At 41.2% G+C, this 24,131-nt stretch overlaps 1 protein-coding gene across 9 annotated transcripts in view; it reads left to right on the plus strand.

The window, feature by feature from the left end:
- Positions 1 to 24,131, plus strand: part of LOC148849375 (Wound-responsive family protein) — a 46,678-nt gene that overhangs the window by 20,632 nt on the left and 1,915 nt on the right. For all 9 annotated transcript variants that reach the window (XM_088950839.1, XM_088950833.1, XM_088950835.1 and 6 more), the window contains 3 exons: positions 7,517 to 7,582; positions 7,747 to 7,818; positions 23,793 to 23,902. In XM_088950839.1, coding sequence (XP_088806965.1) covers positions 7,517 to 7,582; positions 7,747 to 7,818; positions 23,793 to 23,902 — 248 coding nt within the window. The remainder of the gene's footprint in view (positions 1 to 7,516; positions 7,583 to 7,746; positions 7,819 to 23,792; positions 23,903 to 24,131) is intronic.

The following is a 24,131-nucleotide window of genomic DNA, read 5'->3' on the forward strand; positions in this document are numbered from 1 at the left end:
TTACTTACCACCAAGCTACAGTACCTAGAGGTAGATCTTTTGTCATCAATGTTTCCCGCCCAGTCAACATCTTTGTAGGCTTCAAGCTTCATATGGTCATGCTTAGCAAATAGAATTCCCTTTCTATGGGAACCCTTCAAATAACACAAAATCCGCTCTACTGCTGCCAGGTGAGTATCCCTGGGAGCATGAATGAACTGACTAATGCAATTGACAGCATATGCAATGTCTGGTCGAGTCATGCATAGATAGAGAAGTTTTCCAAGTAGTCTCTGGAAGACTCCCTTATCTTTCAACAATAGTCCATCTGAAGCAGAGAGTTTATCGCTCATATCAATAGGAGTAGCAACTGTTTAGCACCCATCTTCCCTGTTTCAGAGAGCAAATCAAATACATACTTTCTCTGAGAGATAAGTATCCAATCTTTGGATCTGACAACTTCTATGCCAAGAAAGTATCTCAATTCCCCCAAATCTTTGATCTCAAACTCTATATGAAGGAAGGATTTGAGATCATTAATCCCTGATACATGATTACCAGTCACAAAAATATCATCAACATACACAATCAGGTAAACGACCGATGATCCTCTCCTCTTCACAAAGAGGGTATGATCAGACTGTCTGTACATAGCGAAAGCTTACAAGGGCAGCCCTAAACCTTTGAAACCATGCTCTAGGGGACTGTTTAAGTCCATAAAGAGATTTCTTCAGCCTACAGACCTTTCCTTTCATATCTGTTTCATACATCTCTGGAGGAAGAGACATATAGACCTCCTCATGTAACTCTCCATTCAGAAATGCATTCTTTACATCCAGCTGATAAAGTGGCCAGTCTAAGTGTGCAGTTAGAGATAACAGAACTCTTACAGAAGTCATCTTGGCAATAGGAGCAAAGGTCTCCAGATAATCAATCCCACATGTCTGTGTATAACCTTTTGCAACCAGCCTAGCCTTGTACCTTTCAATGGTGCCATCAACATGATATTTGATAGTAAAAACCCACTTACAACCTATTGGGTCATTCCCTTAAAGAAAATCAACCACTTACCAAGTGTCATTCTTGTGCAGGGCATCAATTTCTATTCTCATAGCATCCCTCCATTCTGGAATAGTAAGAGCTTCTGACATAGACCTAGGAATTGGGTTAGAAGCAATAGAAGAAATGTAGGCAAAATATGAAGGAGAGAGCAAACTATAAGAAAGGTGTTTGGAAATGCAATGTGCAACACACATCCTTTTTCCTTTCCTAATAGCAATAGGGATATCAAGGTCTGGGAAGGATGGCTCCAAAGGGGTTGTATCAGTACCTTTTGTCTCTTTTGTGATTGGAAGTGCAAGAGGCTCATGTGTTGTAGGAGAAACAATCTGCTCATTTCTGGTTCTCTATCGTTGGTACAACCTGGGATTAAAAAGAGGGTGAGGAGTGTTGCAGATACAAAAGCAGTAGACACACTCGTAGGTGAGCCTAACCACCGCGCCCGGCAGCGCGCAGCACGCACCGCCCGGCAGCGCACAGCACGCACTGCCCGGCAGCATGCAACACGCACCGCCCGGCAGCAGCACTAGGTAGCAGCACGCACTGCACGACAACAACACTAGACAACAACACACACCGCACGACAGCAGTACGCACCACACAGCAGTAGCACTGTGAGACGCGTTCACCGCCCGGTAGCAGCAGTAGAGCGGGGCCCACACGATAGCTCATCAGGGTGGGTCCACACTCATCTTACCACAACAGCTCTGCTCGCCAACTCGCCGCCAGCTACATCATTCCTCATCCCTTATCCTTATCTTATCTTCTTAAGTAAGAGTTGTGTTACCATTAGGAGTAGGTAATTAGGAGTTTGAGTTTGAGTTGGATTACCCTAGCCTAGTCAAATCCAACAAGGAATTTCCTTCTGTAACCTCCTATTTAAGGAGCTACGAATTGAAGTAAAGGCATTGAGTTTTCGACCAAGAAAGGTATAAGGAGAGTTCGGGTGATCTCTTGGACAAATCACCCCCTAGTTCGCCACAATAGGGTCAGCACGCAAAGGGACGGGCAAGGGAAGGCTAGGAGTTTTCCCCGTGGACCGACCCATGACGAGATCCTACGCCCGGCCCATAGCAAGGAGGTAAAGGAGGAGGAATAGGAACACTTGAATGAGAGTGAAATGACTGTTCCTCGACTCATTTGAAGGAGGAAGAGTCTCAGCAAAAGTCTCAACTGGGACAGGAAGGGGAAGAGCAAACAACTGTGACAAATTCTCCCCCTTTGGACAATGCCTCTCCTGAGAAGAATCATAAAAGGAGGAGAGCTCATCAAAGGTGACATCCATTGAGACATACCGAGTGCCAGTCTTCGGATCAAAACAACAACAACCCTTTTGTGTGGGGGAATAACCAAGTAAGATACACTTGTGGGGATTTGGTTCAAATTTATGTCTCTGGACATTTGGGATATGTACATAACAAGTGCAACCAAAGACACGAAGAGGAATAGGAAAAAGATCTTTGTCCGGATGAAGAAGACTGAAGGGAGACTTAAACCCCAAAACCTTGGATGGCATACGGTTGATAAGGTAGGTTGCAGTGAGAACATCACCCCAAAATTTTGTAGGGACATGTGAGGCAAATAGAATACTTCTTACAACTTCAACAATATGCCTATTTTTTCTTTCAGCAACTCCATTCTGTTCTGGGGTCCTAACACAAGAGGTTTGGTGAATAACCCCCAAATCAGTGAGATAATAGGTCATGTTTTTCTGAAAATATTCTTTTGCATTGTCGGATCTGAAAATTTTAAATCTGGTATCAAACTGGTTAGGACAAATTCATGGAATTGCCTCACAAGTCTGGGAACTTTATCACGGGACTTAATAAAAAATATCCAAGTGAATCGAGAAAAGTCATCAATGAACAAGATAAAATATTTGTAGCCACCCATAGAAGGTAAATGGCAAGGCCCCCACACATCAGAGTGCACAATATGAAAAGGAGAAGATCTTTTATTACTCAGAGGATAACTGTTTCTACAATGTTTTGAAAATTTACACGACTCAATGAAGACTGGACAGACTAATTCCCTTAAACAATTATGGGAATAAATGACTTAATGCAGAAAAAGAAAGATGACCCAAACGAAAATGACATAACATGACTCGACTGATGGACTCTATAGATGTAGACCCAAAAGCAACTTTTCTAGGTTGTTCATGGCTCTATCCAGGATTGTCCAGCAGATATATTCCATTCGCCTCATGGCCACACCCAATCACTTTCTGAGACTCCAGATCCTAAAAGGCACAGTTGGAAGGAAAGAAGGATACACAACAGTTCAATGACTTAATTAGGCTACTTACAGATAACAAGTTTGTATTTAGCTTGGGTACATGAAGAGCAAAAGGAAGTACCAAGGAATCTGTAGCCTTGATGGTTCCCTTGCCGGAGATAGGGGCAAGATAGCCATTGGCTAGGGTGATTTTATCACGACCAAGAAGTAAATCATAAGAAACAAACAAAGTGGAAAGGCTGGTCATATGATTAGAAGCACCATAATCAATAATCCAAGGGATCCTACGATTACCTGAAATAATTGCATGATTGGCAGAAGCCCGTATACCTGAATGTGCAAATGCAGAAGAGGTCAAATTTCCTGGAGGGTTGGAAGAAGAGGCCACACCCTTTAGGTGACTAATCATCCTCCCAAACTTTTCATATTCTTCCTTCATAGTTGCTAACTGCTCACTAGTTGTCATCTCTTCAGTTTGGTATCTGTTACTATCTGGACTAGTAGCAATATTGGCACTCCCTTCCTTCATATTATCAGACTTCTTTTGAAACCGAAGAGAAAGAAGTTCAGGATGCAATTTCCAACACTTGTCTTTAGTGTGTTTTGGCTTTTTACAGTACTCACAAATAATCTCTTTCTTCCCTGAGCTACTTGGAGTCCTTGCAACTCCCTTGGGTTTCACTCCCATATTAGCCAAGTGATCATTTAGACCAGCCTCTTGGACCTGGACAAGTCTTTTTCTTTCTTCATTACTTACCAAGGCATAGGCTTGAGGCAGTGAAACACTATCCTTGGATAAAATATTTTGCTTTGTGATGTCATACTCTGGATTCAACCCTGTCAAGAACTCAAACACCCTATTTCTCTCAACAAGTTTCCTGTAGGTCTCAACATCATTAGTGGTGTCCCAGGCTACAGGTTTTATCAAATCTATTTCTTGCCATAAATACTTCAGTGTTGAGAAATATACAGCTAATGGTTTCTCCCCGTCTCAAATTCTTCACATCATTTCTCAGCTTGTAAACCCTGGCCACATTTAATTTCTGGGAATAGGTTTCAACAACACTATCCCAAATTTCCTTTTTATTGAATTCATCCACAAATAGTGTTGACTAATACGTGGTTGCATTGAGTTCACAAACCATCCAATAACAGTATAATTTTCTTGCATTTGTTTTTCATATGATGGATCATCTTCCGAAGGAGCCTTCTTGCTCCCGGAGATAAAACTCCATTTGCTTCTACTGTAGATATGAATTTTTACTGATTGTGACCAAGCCAGATAATTAGTTCTATCCAGCTTGACTGTGGTCACAACTAGTAGAGTGTCTATAGAGGCTCCCAGAACCTGTCCGGATTCAGCAACATGCTTGTTTTCAACTTCTGAAGGGGTCATCTCCTTAAATACTTCGAAAATAACTTCTAACAGCTTCGAATAACAACAAATGAAGACTGAACAAAAACCGTGTTGTGAGCCAACCTCTATGTAGCCGTACCAGCTACCTGCATCACACCTAGAAGCCGAGAGATACAGAGAAATCTCAGCCGCTCCTTGTAGACTTCACAGAACACCAATCCACTTGATTCGATATTCAAGATGAAGGATGAGGAGACCTTCAATCACTGAGAGCCCAGGTCAAACTCCCTATGGGGCCTGCAATCAGATTTCTCCAAAAAATTAGGGTTTTGGGCAACACACTTGAATCTGTCAGGAGGACGACAAAACCAGTCCCCTTCTCTCCAGAAACCACTAACAATTGGGCTGAAATATGTTTCTTTAACTATTCATATGATTCAGTTCTCCATACACTGTGTATGGGAAAAAAGAGGTGAAAAGTAGGAAAAACGAGCCTGCTCTGATACCAAGAAGAAAAACAGCCTTTTGAAAAGAAAGGACTGTTTAAAAAGTTGAAGAAAATCAAAAGAAAGTAGTAGAAATCAGGTTTCTAGAAGAGAGAAGAAGAAGAAGGTGGCGGCAACTAGGGTTTAGAGAGAGAGATTTTCAAACATAACCTTCTCTCTTACACTCCTAATTCCATTTCATTAAGTTAAACTTTAATAATTTACAGAGAGGCCCTTAGTTGGGCAGAAAATTAAAAAACTAGCACAAGAAAGAATAAAGCCCAGATTTAAGGTCCATTACAGCAAAGAACATAAAAAATAAAGAAGGATAAACTGCCTATGGGCCATTCGGCCCATCTTCTCTATAGATCTCTATGAGAGAAGAGTTTAGAGGATTCCTCCTTTACTCTATTTTGATAGATTGGTGGATGGTTGCTATTTTTCTAGTCATAGGAAACTAGTACAAAGGGAGGCCTCTCTCCTCAAGGCTGGATTAAAACTCAATTTTGATGGTTGCTCTCTAGAGACCCCAAGCTCATTACAGGTTCATGAAACGTTTTGGGGACATTTGAGTAGTCATTGTTGCATACTTTGGCCCTATTAGGGAAAGCATGGCTGTAAGGGAAGGGACCATTTGTCTCCTGTAAGGCTGGAGTATTAAGTCTTCAACATTTTTGGCCTAGAGAGAGTATTAAGTCTTCAATCTTCAACATCACTTCATGGAGGCAAGATTGTTGGCATCTGGAATGAAATTCTTGTTTAATTAAATTCTGAGGTTGTTCAGTTCCTTGGAAAGTATCTTTTCGAGACATGAGAGACTCTTTAGATTGCTGGGTAGATCTGTTGGATTAGTATATTTATAGATGACTTGGTTTGGGATCAGCCTGGGGGTTGTTTATGTTATTGTGGTCCTTCCTCTCAACTTTGACACCCATGAAATCATGAACTGCTGAAACTGACCATGAGATAGCCTCTTTTTTATCAGTACAACGAGGTATCCTTTTGGCCTTGATGATTTTATTATACTTTTCTAAATTGCAGTGAAATAGTTTGGCCCCAAGGAAAAGGACAATCGGGTCAGGGGCTGCAAATGGTATTTGACGGTGCACGATCTGAATGCTCCTAGCTGGAGGGCAGCTCGGATGCCAATCTGCTTTGTTGGCCGGTCGAACTGCAAAAGAAGAAGGCTTAGAGGACCCGGGATGGCTTACCCGGTGTGGGTTCTCCGATGCTTAAGTTAGTAATCCGGTATGCGAGCTGAAAGCTTGTATGCTAGAAGGCTAGTAAGCAAATAATCGCGTGTACCTTGTGATGTTGGGGTTGGTGCCCTTATATTGGTGAGCTGTAGTAGGTATTATGAAACACCTCCAAGATCCCCAGTGCGTGCTACTAGGAATCCGTTCTGCACCAGGAGGTGGACTTCAGGTGGGCTGATAAGGCTTATTGAGTCCGTCCGATCTGGGTGGGATAAGGATAAGGTTTGCAAATGTGCGACATGATCCCAGAGAGACCGGAGACAGTTGGCAAGCTTCTAGAAGTTGGCTACGTGTCATCTCGACAGGTCGGGCCATTACAAGCTGCTCGGACCTCCGTCTTGGCCGAGGTGCCTGAGGTACCCTAGCTGACCTGGCTTGCTAAGGTGGCAAGGAGCATCGAGTTGTCTTCCAGTCAGCAGGTCGCTTCCACGTGTCCTGGTCTTGATAGGTCGGGCCAAATTACCCCTCATCAGTATCCTTTTTTCTAATTTTGAATTCAAATCCAATCCGATTAAGGTGATCTGAATTTGATCTGTTTATCAAATATGGATCTACCCCAATCCGATCTGATATAATTTGATTTTATCTGATAATATTTGAACATTTACATTTATGCTTATATCTACAGAAAATTACTATGTATCTATTAGTAAAGTTGGTTTGAATGTTCTGCTGCACAGGTTTGTATCATGATAACATCTTAGTACACTTTCTTAAGGCCTGATGGTGGTTTAGAATCTTATTGCTAAGGCATTGGAAATTCAATTCTTTTGGCCCTGATGCTTGATAGGTGTGATGATGTAGTAGACATACAACATAATGATGGATAATGCTAACTTTGTAGTTGGTCTAAAAGAAGTTTAGCAGTCGTACAAAACTTCTGAGTTTTTGGAACTTCAATAATTCAGAGTCTTCAAAGTTGGGAACCTGATTATCATAATTATTGATAACTGATAAGCAATTTATAGCATAGGCATTGCATGAAGGCAACAATTTTGTTAAACTTTTCAAGCTATACTAGACATTTAGAATTTGCTGAGAGTCTAAAACGTAATTGTTTTGATTATATAGAGTGTTGAGTGTGTCTATGAGATGCTGTACTCTCTTCTATTATTTTGAATTCATTTTTTCTTCAATTTCAGGTAAAAATGGTTCGTATTACTGAAAGGGTTGTAAATACTTATTATGCCAGAATATACTTTAGCAAGGTAAATGTAAAACTTTTGCTAAACAAGTTTCTTAGAGTTTGTTGGCATGGTCATGATATTGAAATTGCCTTGCACCAGTTACTTTTAGTTTCCTTTTCATAAGAATTTTAATTGGGAAATCTCATTTTTATTTTTAAAACTTAATGAAGCTTCTATATCTGCAGCCAGGAGAAAAGCTGCTCCTAAGCGTGGATGCACGCCCATCAGATGCCATAAATATAGCAAAAAGATGCAAGGTAATGTTTATAGCACATTTTCTGTTGCTTGAAAACCACTGATGTTATTAAGTTTGGAAGCACTGGAGATGGTTGGTATGCTTATCTAATAGCACTCAGAGTCCTAAAGATGCTTCTTGATTCATATGAAGCTGTGGTGGTTCAGTTAAAAAGGGTTGGACTGCTTGTTTGCAGCAGAAGGTTTGAACTCCCAAGGTTGATTTCTCAATGAACAAATTGCACAAGAATGTAGCCTCAAACTAAATAAAACCAACAATGGAGAATCACTGAATTATCACTAGCACTGTAGTGAAGTAACCTTCAACTCAACTAAACCTTGTCCTGACCATATGGAGTTGGTGATTGTAGTGAAGTAACCCTAAATTCCTTAAGGTGTGGTAATGATCAACACAAAGAAATCACCTCTCAACTAAGCGTGTGTATATACAAAATTGATGGAAAGAGACAATGTGTTAACTTGAGAAGATAAAAAGAAATAAACCAAGATAATGAGGCCAAGAGGCTTCATGATCTTACCAGTTCTTAGTAATTGGCTCTAGTTGGGGACAGAGGCATGGGAAGGCAAACTGAGGAGGGATAAACTTCCCCCCTCCCTGTATAAAATGCTAGATACTTGTTGTGTAAGTTGATGTGTTGTTTGTGTTTTGTGTGTTGCATGTGGATATATGGTCATGTTCATGTAATGTATGCATGTGTGTATCTTTCAGTAAGAGAATACTTATTTATAAACATAATCCGCGTACAAAATGATTATGTGCAATGAGATATACAGGTATGCTTCTTTTCCTATCTGTATTTGTCTCTGTCAAATTTTCAAAACCTAAGCAGAGTTGTATGCTGCTCAAAAATCTCATTGTGAACCAGGCTCTAGAATACTATAGTTCCAACTATCCTACATAGAAACTCCTTTCCTTTATTAGATAGGCCTCTTATGTTCCAATGTGTAAGCAGTGTAGAAGGAATGAAGGAAAGGTTTTCATAGCAGGAATTAAGCGAAATGACAAGGGTTCATTCATCATGCTCACTGAAAGATTTGGGGTTGGAAGGAGACAGATCGTTTGTTTTCCAGAAGGGAGGGGAAAAATGGGGTGGCATAAAGTTTCAGAAGCTTTGGATGAGTTCGCACGTAGAAGAGAGTGTTTCCAGACTGCAAACAGTATACTGACGAAGGAACAGATGAAGTTGGAGAATGTGATGGGGAATGAAACAGAGGAGGGTGAAAAGGACAGGTCAGGAACATTGAAGGATGAAGTGTTTTGTGGCCTCTCAGGTGTACCAGAAGTCTTGTTTGCAGGGAAGGTCGAGGACTGGAGGAATAGAAAGGTGGTAAGGGCAAACAAGGTGGAGGATTGGAAAGGAATGCTGGCTGAAATTTCAGAGGCTCTTCTGGTCACTGCCATAATGAGGTTGATTCATTTTGACAATAACCGAAGTGGTCTGATTGAACACCAGAGAAGGCTTCATACTGATTGAGAACTGGATCCCATCATGTAATGAGAAAGAGATGGAGGAAGGGAGCGTTGAACTGAGAGTATTTGGCCTTTCATTCAGTCTGTGGAAGGCTTCTGACCTATGCTCAACAACTCTTATTAAATGGAGTAGAACCATAAGAAATTCCAAGGAACATGGAGATAAGAGTGAAGGGTTGCTTCTACTCAGTGTGGCTGGCCTCTTCCATAGAAGCAGCAGGTCTTATGCTCAAGTGGTAAAAGGCAGTAAAACTCTTCTTTAAAATCAGTAAAAGAAGGGGGGACAAGGGGTTTAAACAATATTGAACCAAGCAAAGGGGGCCTAAACTGGGCCTATTGGCAGTCAGGCATGACACTTTAAAGGCTCACGTGCCAGTGCAGGCAATTTCAAGTGGGTTACTAAAACAAGCTGGTCTCACTACAGATGATTGTTGGGCCAAGCAATGGACTTAAATCGGCCCAAACTGTGACCTGTGACCTATGACCCAACCAAAAGCCTCGTGCCTGAAGGCTCTAAAGGCACGACACACAACTCATTCAAAGAACATGTGATTGAAGGAGGGGCAACTCTAATAGATGGTAAGACCTATCTATCTCTCTTTTTTTATCTATAATAGAAGCTTTCCTTTAAATGATAAAAATATTAATTACAAGGAGGGGGGGATGACCTATCTGAACTCCCCAGGCAGGGGCAAGAGCCCCCAGAAAAGGAATAAAACAGAATTACAAAAGAGCCCAAAACATAGATTCCCAAACCATCCGTTGCTTGGCTAACCCATCAGCAAAAGAGTTGGCAGATCTCTTCACCCAATTGTACTTTACTTCCATATCCTTAGCCAGCCACTTGAAAATTTTCTTTTCATTGCTATAGTTCCACAATCCAGCCTTATCTTCTTTCAGCCACCCTACTACCAACTCCAAGTCACCTTCAACCACAAGCCTCCTTATATTCAATTCCTTTGCCCTTCGGGCTCTTTCTGATACCGCAAGAATCTCAGCCCTGAGGGGATCACCTACACTTATTGGGCTTGGAAACATGGCTGAAACATTTCCATTCTCATCCCTGAATACTCCCCCAATACCAGATTGCCATGGGTTCCCTCTACTATTGGCATCAAAGTTCAGCTTTATATATCCAGTAGGGGGAGGGGTCCAAGAAGGACTTAGCCCAGTTCTAACCTGGGCAGAACTGGCAATCTCTTCCCACTTTCGCAGCAAGTCATCTACAGTAAAGTCAGTAATTAAAGCTGATGATTTCAGCCATTCTGCCGCCCTTAAGTGGATTAGTTCTATTACATTTTCAGTGTTCCCTTTTCCTTTTTGAGAAGATTCTTGAGTTTCTTTCTTCCCACAAGGTCCAACATACAACAGCCCTTAAGCATCCCCATATGATCCTTCCTCTTTTCAAATGCCACCTGAGATAAGAGGAAGAAAATAAAATTTGCACATTCAATGGGGGGTTCCACCTACACCTAAAAAGGGAGAAGACCCACTCCCAAATTGTTTTGGCAAAATGGCAAGTAGCTAAAAGGTGATAACCAATCTCCCCATCAGCTTTGTAGAGAATGCACCTATGCAGGGATAAGCAAGTCTTGAGTCTCTTTCTTTGAAGCAAATCACCAGTGTTGATTCTTTCTAGGAAAGTTTTCCAACAAGAACTCCCAATCCTAGGGGTAATTGGCTTACACCAGATCTCTTTCACAGGGAAGGAAAAGCCAATGGGACCGGATGGTTGAGTTAAGATTTGGAAAAAGGAGGCACAAGAGAAATAACCCGAAGGGGATGGAGTCCAGATTTTGGCATCTTCCTTTGTAGGGTCCAAGAACACATTTTCAAGAATACCCAACAAAGACAAGGTGTTGTCCATATTTGTATCCCTTATAGCTCTTCTTAACCCTAAATTCCACCCAATCCCAGAATTGGAGGTAAAAGGGACAATGAAGGAGGAGATGGGCTCATTTTTTAGTTCAAAAACAGCATACAAAGAAGGGAATTGGTCCTTCAAAGGGGTATTCCCCACCCAGGTTTGTTCCCAAAACTTTATAAGGTTGCCCGAATTTAAATCGTACCTAATCAGAGGGGAGAAGGCTGGTAGCAGATCATGAATGGCTTTCCAAGGTGAAGCACTTGCAATCCGTGCTAGAATTTCAGGATCCCATCCATTGTCCTCGAGCCCATGAATTCTAACAATTATCCTAGCCATAGCTTCTCCTTCTGTAGAGGGGACCTCCATAACTACTTTCCCAATAAAGCGATATTCCTTTTCTTAATGTTCCCTATCCTGAGCCCTCCTAATTTCTTGCTTTTCGTTACCACCTCCCAACCCACTCTATGGTCCCTCTTTTCCTCTCCTGACTCCCACAAAAAGTCCCTCATTAGCTTTTCCAACCTATTAGACACCTCTGCTGGAATCTTGAACACAAACAAGAAATATATGGGTAAATTGGCTAGGGTAGCCCTAACCAATGTGACCCTCCCCCCAAGAGATAGATAATTCTTCTTCCAGGAAGCAAGTCTCTTCTCAAACCTTTCTACCATTGGACTCCAAATGCTACTTTTCTTGGGATTATCTCTTAGGGGTTAGCCTAAATAATTTAGGGGCCAACTTGAGACTGTACAACCTAGCAAATCTGCATACTCACTGATCTCCCCTTCCTCCACGTTCACACTCACTACACAACTCTTCTCAAAATTCACCTTAAAATTGGACATCTGTTCAAAGAGTTGTATCACCATTTTCAGATTTCTAATCCAACTTGGGTCCCCTCCCTCACAAAATAGGATTGTCATCTGCAAATTGTAAGTGGGTAAGTAGAACCTCCTCCCTTCCTAGTCTTCACCCTTGTAGCAAATTTCTCGAGTTTGCTCTCTGAATCAACCTTCTTAGAACATCTGCCACCAGGGTAAAAAAGAAGGGAGAGAGTGGATCTCCTTGTCTTATTCCTGTTATAGCTGGAAAGAAATCCACCATTTTCCCATTTACTAACACAAATTAGTGACAATTCCGAACACATTCCATGATCCATTTACACCATCTTCCCCCAAACCCAAAATTGATTATCACCTCCCTCAAAAGGAACCAATCAACCAAGTCATAGGCCTTTTCCTAAATCCAATTTACAAACCACTCCCTTCTTCCTAACCTTCTTAAAATTCTCCACACTTTCATTTGCAATTAAGATTTGATCAGTAATTTGTCTCCCCTTTTTCACAAAAGCTCCTTGGTTCTGTGAAATAATGGAGGGCAGTATTAACTTTTATTCTTTGAGCTCCTCCTCTCGATTATGTGTTCTAGGTGCAAGTTCGACTTCAAGTAGTTCATTGCAGTGGTTTTCAGTCAAGATGGTGCAGATTCTCTTGCTGGATAAACAAAATCCTAGGTGCATTAAACGACGAAATCTAGAGCTTCTAGAAAAAGGTGATTGATTTGGTGAAAGAGGGTAGCGATGATTCGGATTCCAGTGATACAGTGAACTTAGGAAGTGTTGATCTGAAAGCAAAGGTGGACTTACTATAGGAAGAGATCTTCAACACACAAATACTATTTCTAGAAGAAGTAAGTTCTAACGGGGATGCTAGGGAGGGGCGAAGGATTGAAAAGACTACTGATATTGAGCTAAATACATTCCCCTTCAAGGGAGCTACTACAGCATTTTAGTTTAGAAATGATATTAGTATAGGGGGACATGACTCTCTGGTGGTTTGTGAAGATAGGCTAGGAAGGAACAAGGACAAGATTCTCCAATGATTAGATTAGACAAGAGTGTAACTTTAACTGTAACCATTTCACTGCAAACACCTGTTAAGGGAAAGGACTAGGCATCAGTTGTAAATTATTAGTTGCAAGACTCTAGTATTCCGTGTTCAACTACTTTGCCTTCAGGTATGGGTGTCCTATTTGTTTTTGTTACTAACTTGTGTATTCAACCTGCTACAGATACTCTAGTGTCTCACCTTAAAGGGGTAGATATGGCATCCATGTTAGATAGTGTATGCCCTTAGCTCCAATCAGATTGATATACTTATTGTCATTTATTGTAAATGAATAAGGTGCATAATTGATTCATGTTATTTTGGTGTGTTTCTTTGTAATACCCTTAAACTAGACACTTATGAGACTTGTGTTAGTTTAGAATCTTCACAATCGCTGGATAGATCTAGGTAGATTTATATTGCCAAGGCTGACACTGACGTGCCGCCAAGTGGGTTGGGGTGGCTTGTTTCAGCTGCCAAGGTGAGACCTGAGGTACATGCAGTGTGGGTTTTTTTGAAACCCTGAACCGGACCAAATTCCAGTATTGCCCTGGACCTTGGAGATAGATGGGCAAAACTGGAATGTTACACCTGACCCCTAGTCTCAATTAAGGTACTGCACTAGGTGTGGATTGGGCTGTCTTCGATATGCCAATCAGTGAGATCCTCAGAGGGGGTCAAAACCTGGGTATGTTGGGACAGTTTGAGAATTCAGTTACTGTTATTCTGTATCAGGTACATCCCTACTTGCTTCCTTTTGGTTTCAGATTTGGTCCGGTTTGTTTCAAGAACGGACCTTGAAAATGAAGTTTTCTAAATTGGGGAATTGGATTCCCGGAAGGGAAAAAGAAAATTTTTGAAATTTCACCCAACCTCCCTGCAAGGTTCGGCCATCCACATGATGGATCTCCCTTCCCTTCAATCCAAGGGAGGGATTGAGGGTTGTAACCAGGAGATTAAAGAGTAGGATGGTTTGAAACTTTTAGAGGGATTTGGAGAGGAGGTGGAGAGAATATGGAGCCTAATTTGTATAGAATTTGGAACTTAGGCAGAAGGAAGGTTACTTGGAAGAGAATTCTTAGAAGGAGAGTTTGGTTAGTGAGGAAGGAGAGGCTGTTGAAGAGGAAGGTAAAAAAGACCACTTAATCAGTTGGGAGGCTGTGGGTAGAAGCAAAGAGGAAGGAGGATTAGGGCTTGAGCTTTGTTAGTGAAGTGGTTGTGGAGGTGGCCTATGGAGCAAGATAGGTTGTGGCATGAAGTGGTGAAGAGTATTCATGGATGCTCAGAGAGTGGATAGAATGTTGGTGCTTCAAGGAGGGCTAACCTAGCAACACCTTGGAAAGCAATTCACAAAATTCTTATGCAATTCCTCAATTGTATCAGGTATAATGCTTGTTCTGGTAACTCTATTCGGTTTTGGGAGGATATTTGGGCTAGAGATCTTCCCCTAAAAGACCTTTTTCCGTCCTTGTACTCTATTTCTTTGTATGAAAAAGAGGTGATTTCAAAATTAATTCCTTCAATTTTAAATTTGTCATCTTTGTCTTGGGATTTTGGTTTCTGTAGAGGGTTAGGGAGGATGAAGTTGATTGTTTGTCTGCTCTTCTTGGTCTTCTCAATAATGTTTGGTTGGATCCTTTGAAGCCTGTTAAGAGGATTTGGGCCATTCACCCTAATGGGTCTTTTTCTTGTGGTTCCTTTTTTAATTTCCTGTGCCAAACCTCCTCTCAAAAAAGTTTCCCTTCTAAAGAAGTCTGGTGTAGACCAATTCCCCCCAAGGTTATGGCATTGTGTTGGGAAGTGTGGCATGGTAAAGTAAGCACAATGGATAACCTACAAAAGAGAAGACCCTTCCTTTGTATTTCTCCAAACCAGTGCACTCTTTGCAGATCTCATGGTGAGGACCGTTATCACTTATTTTTATCTTGTAGTGTCACTACAGAGCTTTGGGTTTGGCTTCTATCATTGTTTGGATGTAGATGGGATATGCCAACAGAAGTAAGTACAATCTTTAACCCTTCTATGTTCTATTGGCCCCATAAAAGAGGAAGGAAAATGTGGAGGTTTGCACGAGCAGCATTGTTATGGACAGTTTGGGAAGAAAGGAATGCCAGGATCTTCTAGGAAAAGGGGAGAAGTAGTTAGACCTTGAAGGCCTGCATTTTGTATAGGGCAATACATTGGTTAAAGACTCTGGATTGGTTTGATCATTTCTCCTTTACTGACTGTTGGAGGGATTGGTTATTAGTAACAAGTTGTTCCTCCTCAAAGATAAAGGCAATGACAAGCTGGGTCCCCCCTCCTCACGGTTCTTTGAAGCTGAATTTTGATGGAAGTATCCTGGATATGCTGTCTTACTATACTTTGGCCCTTTAGGTGTTGGGAGCTCTATTTGGGCAGAGCTGTTAGCTGCAATACAAGGAATAATTCTTGCAAAAGAAATGAGTGTGGAGCAACTTTTGGTTGAAGGGGACTCTAAGACAGTGGTGAACTGGTTAAATAATCCAGAGGATGTCTTGTGGGACTACAAGAATGAGATAAAGAAATTCAAATGGCTGACAAGGAATATGTCTGTAACAGTACAATGGGTTGGGAGATCAGCTAATGCATTTGCTGATGTCTTGGAAAAAACAAGGGACAAATAGGGAAACGTTGTTCTGGGTGCAACTGCAATTTGTGTCTTTTTAACAGTCATGCACTTTTTGATGTAGTTTTTGTGTTTTCTGTATGGAGAGGCAGCACCCCGTGCCTCTCTAAGGGGATTTTCATGTAATCGATCTTTGAATTAATGGAATATGACACTTATCAAAAAAAAAAAAAAAGAGAGAGAAAGGTTGTAAGGGGACAATCAACTCCTAAAATTGGAAGGTGTATCCAAAATGCTGAATCTGTTGTGGGCAAGGGATGTGTTAAAACATGCCATAGGAAAATTGAGAAAAAAAAAAAAGAAAAAGAAGAAAAGAATTGAGGTACACAGGTTAATTTTTGACATTGAAGGTGATCTTGAGTTTGGCAGAAGGGGAGAGAGAGGAGAAGGTACACTGGGTAAGAAGCTCGGTTTAAGGAGGGTTGATTTGTGAAGTATAGCTATGAAGAAGATTGTTAGTTGAATTGTGAGAGGTTTGGAAGTGTTAGAAAAAGGAGGGTGATTAAAGATCTTTTGAAGAGAGAAAAACTTGATAATGTGATGGTACAAGAGATGAAGCTTTTTGATCGGGTCAAAAGCTTTTGGAGGTCCAGGGGAGTAAGTTGGTCTTTGGCTTCGTCCTAGAGAGCCTTCGGGGGACTCAATACAGTATGGAGGGATGAGGTCGTGGAAGTTGTGGAGGAACTAATAAGGAGATTCTTTATCTCCATTAAATTGAATAATGTGGAAGATGGTTTTTGTTGGGTGCTTACTAATGCAGTGTTTTAAAAGCGCAAGGCACACGCCTGGGCTGAGGCGCACCAGGTGCGCACCTTTTGAAAGGGGTGCGCCCAGGACCTGGGCGAGGCGCATACCCCAAAATGTGCCTCGCTTGTGCACCTAGGCGCGCCTTTTAAATCTTTGGGTGGATTGGCATTTCCTTTTACAAGTATTGAGAAATTGTGGCTTTGGGGACAAGTGGTGTAACTGGGTCTTTGGCTGTGTTAGCTCCCGTCATTACTCTATCTTGGTCAATGGAGTGGTGAAGGATTTCTTCCCAGCTTGTAGAGGTATTAGACAAGGGGACCCTCTTTCACCTTTCCTCTTCACTTTAATAGCAGATGTGCTTAGTAGAATGATCTCAAAGGCTGGGCGGGAAGGATGTAGTGCAAGGGTGGAGAGTAGGAAGAGATGGTATTCCGGTTACCCATCTCCAATTTATAGATGATTTGCTGATTTTCTATGATGGGGGTAATCTTGAGAAGGTGAACAATCTTAAGGAGTTGGTTAGAAGCTTTGACAGTTTGTCCAATTTGAGAATCAACCTTAGAAAGAGTTGTGTAGCTTGTGTCAACATATAGAGACTAATGAGGTAGAGGCTATTGCAAGATGTTTATAGTGTTCCAGCTTTTCCTGGCCCGTGACCTAATTTGGGCTTCCGTTAGGGGCAATCCCTAAGGAGAGTAGCTTTTGGTGCCCAGTAGTAGAGAGGTTTCAAAAGAAGTTGGCCTCATGGGAAAAGAATTATATTTCGTTGGGGGGTAGAATCGCTTTGATAAGAGCCACACATGCTAACCCATCAACCTACTTCTTGTTTGTCTTTACGGTTCCACCTAAGGAAGCCAATAAATTGGAGAAATTGATACGAGACTTTCTTTGGGAACTGGTGGAAAGTAGGAAGGATCATTTGATAAAGTAGGAGGTGGTATGTTGGAATAAAGAAGAGGGGGGATTGGGATTAAGGAACTTGCTTCAAAAGAATACATCATTACTGGGGAAGTGTCCCTTGGAGAGAGATGGCATGAGGTGGTAGGAAGTATAATGGGTGGGATGTTGGAGTATCGTGATGGGCAACATCGGCAACACCATGGAATGTGATTCATGGTATTCTTCCTCAATTTCTCAGGTTTGCCAAGTATGATGTCTATGCTGGTAACTCCTTTTTTGGGAGGATATTTAGGTAGAAGAGGCTCCTTGAAGGATCTCTTCCCTTATTTATTCTCTGTTTTTCGGTATAAAAAAGACCTTGTATCAAGATTTTTCTCCCCTCTAGAAAATCCATTGGCACTTAATTGGGATTTTGGGTTTCGTTTAGGCTTAATGGAGGAGGAAATTGATTGTCTAACTAGCATTTTAAGCCTCCTTGATAAAGTTTGCTTGGACCCTTTTGAAGTAGATAATTGTGTTTGGACACCCAGCTGAATGGGTCTTTTTCTTGTGCTGCTTTTTTCAAGTCCCTTTCTCAGTCTCCTTCCAACCAGCTCTTCCTTGTTAAGGAAATTTGGTGCAAGCCTATTCCCCCTAAGGTCATGGCCTTTTGCTAGGAAGTATGTATTATGGGAAAATAAGCACCTTGTATATTCTACAACAGAGAAGACCCTTCCTTTGTTTCTCACCTAATTGGTGTATCCTCTATAGACTTCATGGTGAGGATTGTTACCATTTACTAATTTCTTGTTCCTTTACTAGAGAGTTATGGAAGTGGTTCTTCTTGATGTTTGGGTGTAGATGGCATAGGCCAACAGAAGTAAGCTTGCTTTTTGATCCTTCTACCTTCCCTTGGCGTCAAAAAAGAGGAAGAATTATGTGGAGGTGTACAAGAATTGAAGGAGTGCATTCCAAATAGGGTGATTTGGTGGCTAAAACCCCTGGATTCATTCCACCAATTCCTTTAGGCTCAGTTTGGAAGCAGTACAAATGCAAATATGTAGAGTGCAAAACCTTATATTTTGTATTATTTTATATGTATTTACGCTGTACATATTTGCATTTGTACTGCTTCCAAACTGAGCCTTAATGATATCTGGAGGAATTGGTCAGCAGTTGCAAGCTACTCCTCTCTAAAGATTAGAGTGAGGTTGAGTTGGGAGCCTTCTCCTGAAGGTTTTTTGATGGGTAGCAGTCAAGGTAATCCAGGCCCCTCTGGAATGGGAGGGGTGCGAAGGAATGAATTTAGTCATGTGGTTCTCTTTTACTGGGGTCCTCTAGGTGTTGGGAACTCTACTAGGGCAGAATTGCTAGCTTCCATCTAGGGAGTACAGTTTGCACTTCAGCTAGGTGTGCAACAACTGCTAATTGAAGGGGATCCCAAGGTGGTAGTGGGCTGGCTACAGGATCCAGAATCTATAGTGTGGTGATTTATGAATGAAATAAAAAAATTTAAGTAGCTCATAAGGAGCTCGATTGTAACTTGTAAGAATACAATGGGTGGGGAGATCAGCAAATGCCTTGGCTGATTGTCTAGCAAAGCAAGGGGTAAACAGAGAACAATTGTATTGGGCTCATTTGTAGTTTGAATTTGTTTCTGTTTTCTGTTTCTTCTTGTTCTTTGGAGAGGATGTAGCTTGCGCCTCTTCGGGGGAAGCTTGTATCTCCAGTTCTCTTTCTCTTAATGAAATCTTAAATTATTTATCAAAAAATTACGGTGTTCCCATCCCTCCTAAAGTTTCTTTCTTTGTGTGGGAGGCACGCGTAAAGAAAATAAATACTTGTGACCTGTTACAAAAGAACAAAGGTAGATGGTGTATCTCTCTGCATGTATTCTCTCTGTGTCTTAGTGATGGTGAGTTAGTTGAGCACCTTCTTCTGCATTGTTCTATAACCAAGGGGATTTGGTGCACTTCTTCAGGTTAGTTGGTCTCAGTTGAGTGTTAGAGTTTATGTGGCAATGGTAAGGTAGAGGGTTAGGAAGTAGAGGCAAATTGTATTGGAGATTTGAAGTTTGGTAAGTGGTGTAAGTGGATAAAAGGGTGTATCAGAACATGCCACTACTCTATACTGGTGAATGGCAAGGTGGTAGATCATTTCCTAGCTATTAGGGGTATTAGACAAGGGGACCCCCACTCCCCCTTCGTTTTTACCCTGATTGCTGAAGTTTTAGGGAGGCTTATTGAGAGGGCAGATTCTAGAAGCTTAGTAAGTGGTTGGAGAATTGGGAGGGATAGGGTTCCGGTCACTCATTTACAATTTGTGGATGACACAATTCTGTTTTATGGTGGGAATGAGATTAGGTAGGTTAGTAATTTAAAGTTGGTGATTAATGTGTTTGAACAAGTGACTAACCTCAAAGTAAACCTTGATAAGAGTTGTGTGATTGGCATTAATATGAGTGCCGGAGAGGTGGAAGAAAGGGATTAGGTTTTGGGTTGTGAGATTGCTCAATGGCCATTGAAATATTTGGGGCTTCCATTAGGGGATAATCCTAGCAAGAGGAGCTTTTGGAACCTGGTAATTGACAAATTCACAAAAAGGTTAGCCTCTTGGAAGAAAACTACCTTTCTTTGGGTGGTAGGCAAGGTTCAAAATTTCGCAACGTATTAGACCGTATCAGCCGATACGTATCGTTCCGATATAAGTCCGATACATGGAACGCATAGAAATTATCTATAGCGTTCCTTTACGTATGTATCGGTCTATATTGGGCCCTGTATCAGATTGTTTCAAGTCTGTATCGGCCGATATGGTTCTGAAACAGTCCTGTTTCAGGCGATACGGTTCCGAAACAGTCCGATACAGCCTGATACAAATCCCCTTCTCTCTCATTAATTTCATTAAATTATATTTAGGGCCGAATTACCTCTCATTAATTGTATATTTACTCCTATGGTTAAGTGCAATTTCTCTCTCATTAACTAGTTAATTACTCCTGTAATTAATGCATAATTTTTAATTTGAATTTCAATTTTAGTGGTAGGATAACTTTGATTAAGTTCACCTTGGCAAACCTCCCGGTTCACTTTCTGTCTATGTTTAGAATTCTTGTGGGAGTATGTAGGGTTTTGGAAAAACTAATGGGGGATTTCTTATGGGAATCAAGGGAGGAGAAAAGGGACCATAGAGTTAGGTGGGACATGGTTACAAAAGCCAAAAGTGATGGTTTGGGTAACTTATAGAAGAAGAATGAAGCTCTTTTGGGGAAATGGTTATGGAGATTGACTAAAGAAAGGGAGAATTTGTGGGCTAAAATAATCCTAAGTATTCATGGGCAAGAGGCAGATGGTTGGGATACGGGATCTCATCTAGGGCCACGAGAGCTTCTCCCTAGAAGTCTATTCATGCTATCCTTCCTTCCTTTCTTCCTTTTATCAGGTATGAACTTTGCTCTGGTATGTTTGTGAAATTTTAGGAACATATTTGGGTGGGAGACACTCCTTTGAAAGAGCAGTTCCCCTTTTTGTTTTCTGTCTCAAGGTTTAAAAATGAGCCCGTAGCCACCTTCCTAACCTTGTCTAATTCTACTGTTAATTGGAATCTGGGTTTTAGAAGTCCTCTTAGAGATTCTGAATTGGACTCCATCTCTAACTTGCTTAAGATTTTGGACGAGGTAGTTATTGACCTCTCCAAAGTGGACAGTAGGGTTTGGTCTCTTGCTTCGTCGGGTATCTTCTCTTGCTCTTATTTTTTCAAAGAACTAAGACAATCCAATCCGGTCCTTGGTTCTCCTTTCCCAGTCTTGGAAGTTTGGGGTAGACCAATTCCTCCCAAAGTAGGTGCCTTTTGCTGGGAAGCTATCTTAGAAATGTGTAACACTTGTGACCTACTTCAAAAGAAAAGGCCTAATTGGTGTTTATCCCCACACTGGTGCATTTTATGCAAGAAGAGTGGTGAGAGCTGTTATCACTTATTAGTTTCTTGCCCTTGTATCAGAAATCTGGTGTTGGTTTTTCTCTCTTTTTGGTTGCAGGTGGCCCTCTCCTTCAAGTGTGTAGAGCTTGCTTAATTCTACATCAGTGAGGGGTTTAAAAAAGAGGTAAAATCTTGTGAAGATGTGTTAGAGCAGCTGTATGCTGGACAGTGTGGGAGGAAAGAAATCAAAGAACTTTTCATGAAAAAGAAAAAAAATAAGGAAGCCATCATTGAATTAATTTATGTTAGGGTGGTTCACTGGGTCAAGTCTATGAAGCTCTTCGAAGGTTATTCAGCAGGAGACATCATTAGAAAATGGAAAGAAGTGGCTTGGTCTGCTCCCTTGACTACTTCCCTTAGTCCAGCTTGGACTCCTCCAGCTTCGGGGTTCATTAAATTGAACTTTGATGGCAGCAGTGAAGGAAACCCAGGCCTTTCAGGTATAGGTGGAGTATTCAGGGATGAAGAAGGTCGAATTATTGCCATGTTCTCAGGACCAGTAGGCTGGGGTGATTCATTGAGAGCTGGAATTTTGGCAGCTCTAGAAGGGATTAAAAGAGCCTAGCAGCTGAAAATCAGCAAGCTTTTGGTGGAAGGCGACTCTAGACTGACTGTTAGCTGGCTGCAGAAGGAAGATTCTAGTCTGTGGATGTTCTCCAATGAAAAAAAAAGAAAATCAACCAGCTAACTCGAAACACGCAAATTCAGGTTCAGTGGGCCAAGAGGAGTGCTAATTCTCTGGCAGACACTTTGGATAAACAAGGGGTGGGAAGAGCAAATCTTTTTTGGGCATTGTTGTAATCTGATCTTTAATGTTACGGAGGGTTAAGAGCTTTTACCCCTCCCTTCATATTGTACTTTTCTTAATAAAAGTTGCTGTTATTGATAAAAAAAGATTTGAAGTTTGGTAGACCAAGCAATTATGTGGGGTGTATGGGAAGAAAGAAACAATAGGACCTTTGAGAATAAAGCCAGAACAGTTGAAGACTTGATATCCTCTATCACCTTTCTTTGTAATGTTTGGCAGTTAATTTAGAAGAGTTTTTTGGTATCTCTTTCAGTGATCTCTGTAAAAATCATGACGAGATTAGGTTTTGATGGAAGCACCCAAGGGATCATTAGTTTAGCAGGGATTTGAGGTATTATCCGGGATAGAGAGGGGAATATTTGTTGGGTTTTCAGTGGTCCGATAGGAAGTTCTGATTCTACAAAGGCAGAAATTTTGGCGGCCCTCATCGGGCTTCGTTGTGCTAAAATGTTAGGTTTTTCCTCTCTAGTCATTGATAGAGGGCAATTTGACCCGTCCGCATGGGGCTCCGCCTTGCCCTGCCTCGATCAGTGCAGGGTTTTTGACCATTGATCAAGGTCCAAAGCGTGTTTCTGGAAAACCCGAAACTTTGGGGATCAAGGACCAGGAACCGGGCAGGGATTTGTATTTGTCCACCCGGCCCCGGCCCTGAACCTGCCCTAACTATATTATATTACATTATACATATATATAATTGTTAATATATATATTACTTTATATTATAATATTATATTATTACAAAATATAATATAGTACAGGGGTAGGGCAGGGATAATTTGGGGATACCCATTCCCCATGGGGACGGGGATGGGGATGGGATTGGGATTTTAGCCCCGATGAGGCTCGGGGTGGGGCATTTGAGTTCGGGAACGGGGACAGGGCATCCAAAACCCAGCCCCCCCCCCCCCGCTGTTGCCATTCCTAGCAATTGAGGGTGATTTTTCTAATACTATAAGATGGCTAAAGGAAAGAGCGGGTGTACCTTGGAGGTTGGCTTATTTTTAGCAGTAGCTAGAGAAATCATTGGCTCAATGAATGTGAAGCTGAGTTGGAACCCAGGGAACAAAACACTCTAGTAGATGGCCTACCTAAAACTGGTGCTCATAGAGCCTTCTTGTTTAGTGACAGTTTTCTGCTTTTGTAATTTTTGCTTTCTTTGGATTTGCACCTTGATGTACATCTTCTCATGTACCGCTTTTCTTTTAATAAAATCTCAGTTACTTTTGCTCAAAAAAAAAAAAAAAAAGACATTAACAAACTAGGATGGCTCACTCTGGACAATGCATTCATAGTAGTCATTTTTCAAATAATTTTCTACCTTACTATTCTGAAACTTCTCAAATAAGAAAGGGTATCCCAGTGCACAAGGCTCCTGCCAACAGGACTGGGGAGGGACAGATGTACGCAGCCTTACCCCTGCACATACAGTCAGGCTGTTTCCAAGATTTGAACCCTGGTCACCCAGGTTGCAATGGAGCAACCCAACCATTGCACCAAGGCTCACTCTCGAAACTTCCCAAATACAAGTGCATAATAAATTATAGACCATCTTGGTTAAACTATTCAAAGGAATATTAGAAGCTCTTGATTTTTTTTTTCTAAATTTTACTGAATTGGAAGTGTAATGTAATTTAAATTGGACACGTTTTATTTGCTTCATAAGCATGGTTTCTTATAATTGTACTGAATGCAGGTGCCAATTTATGTAAACAGACGAATTGTCTTGTCTGATGCTATTAGAATTCTTTATGGAGCATCAAGAGGAAACAATGTGAAATCAGTTTATGATGTATCCTTGGACAGGTACATAATCATTATTAGACTTCACTATTGCTGCTGCTGTCTTATTTCTGTGATTTGTAATTCCAGCATATCTGCCTTTTATCATGTTTTTTTTTTCTTCTATTTCAGTTATTTTTTCCCTTTGCCTTCAGAACAACAAATATGTGCATCAATGTACAAAATGCCTATATGGATTATTTCATTTACCAATTTCCCTTTGTGGTCAAGCAGGGCAGTAGTCAGTTTGTTA

This window comes from Nelumbo lutea, chromosome 6, assembly GCF_056320005.1.
Source record: "Nelumbo lutea isolate HS-2025 chromosome 6, American lotus-T2T, whole genome shotgun sequence".
In the NCBI taxonomy this organism is placed as follows: domain Eukaryota; kingdom Viridiplantae; phylum Streptophyta; class Magnoliopsida; order Proteales; family Nelumbonaceae; genus Nelumbo; species Nelumbo lutea.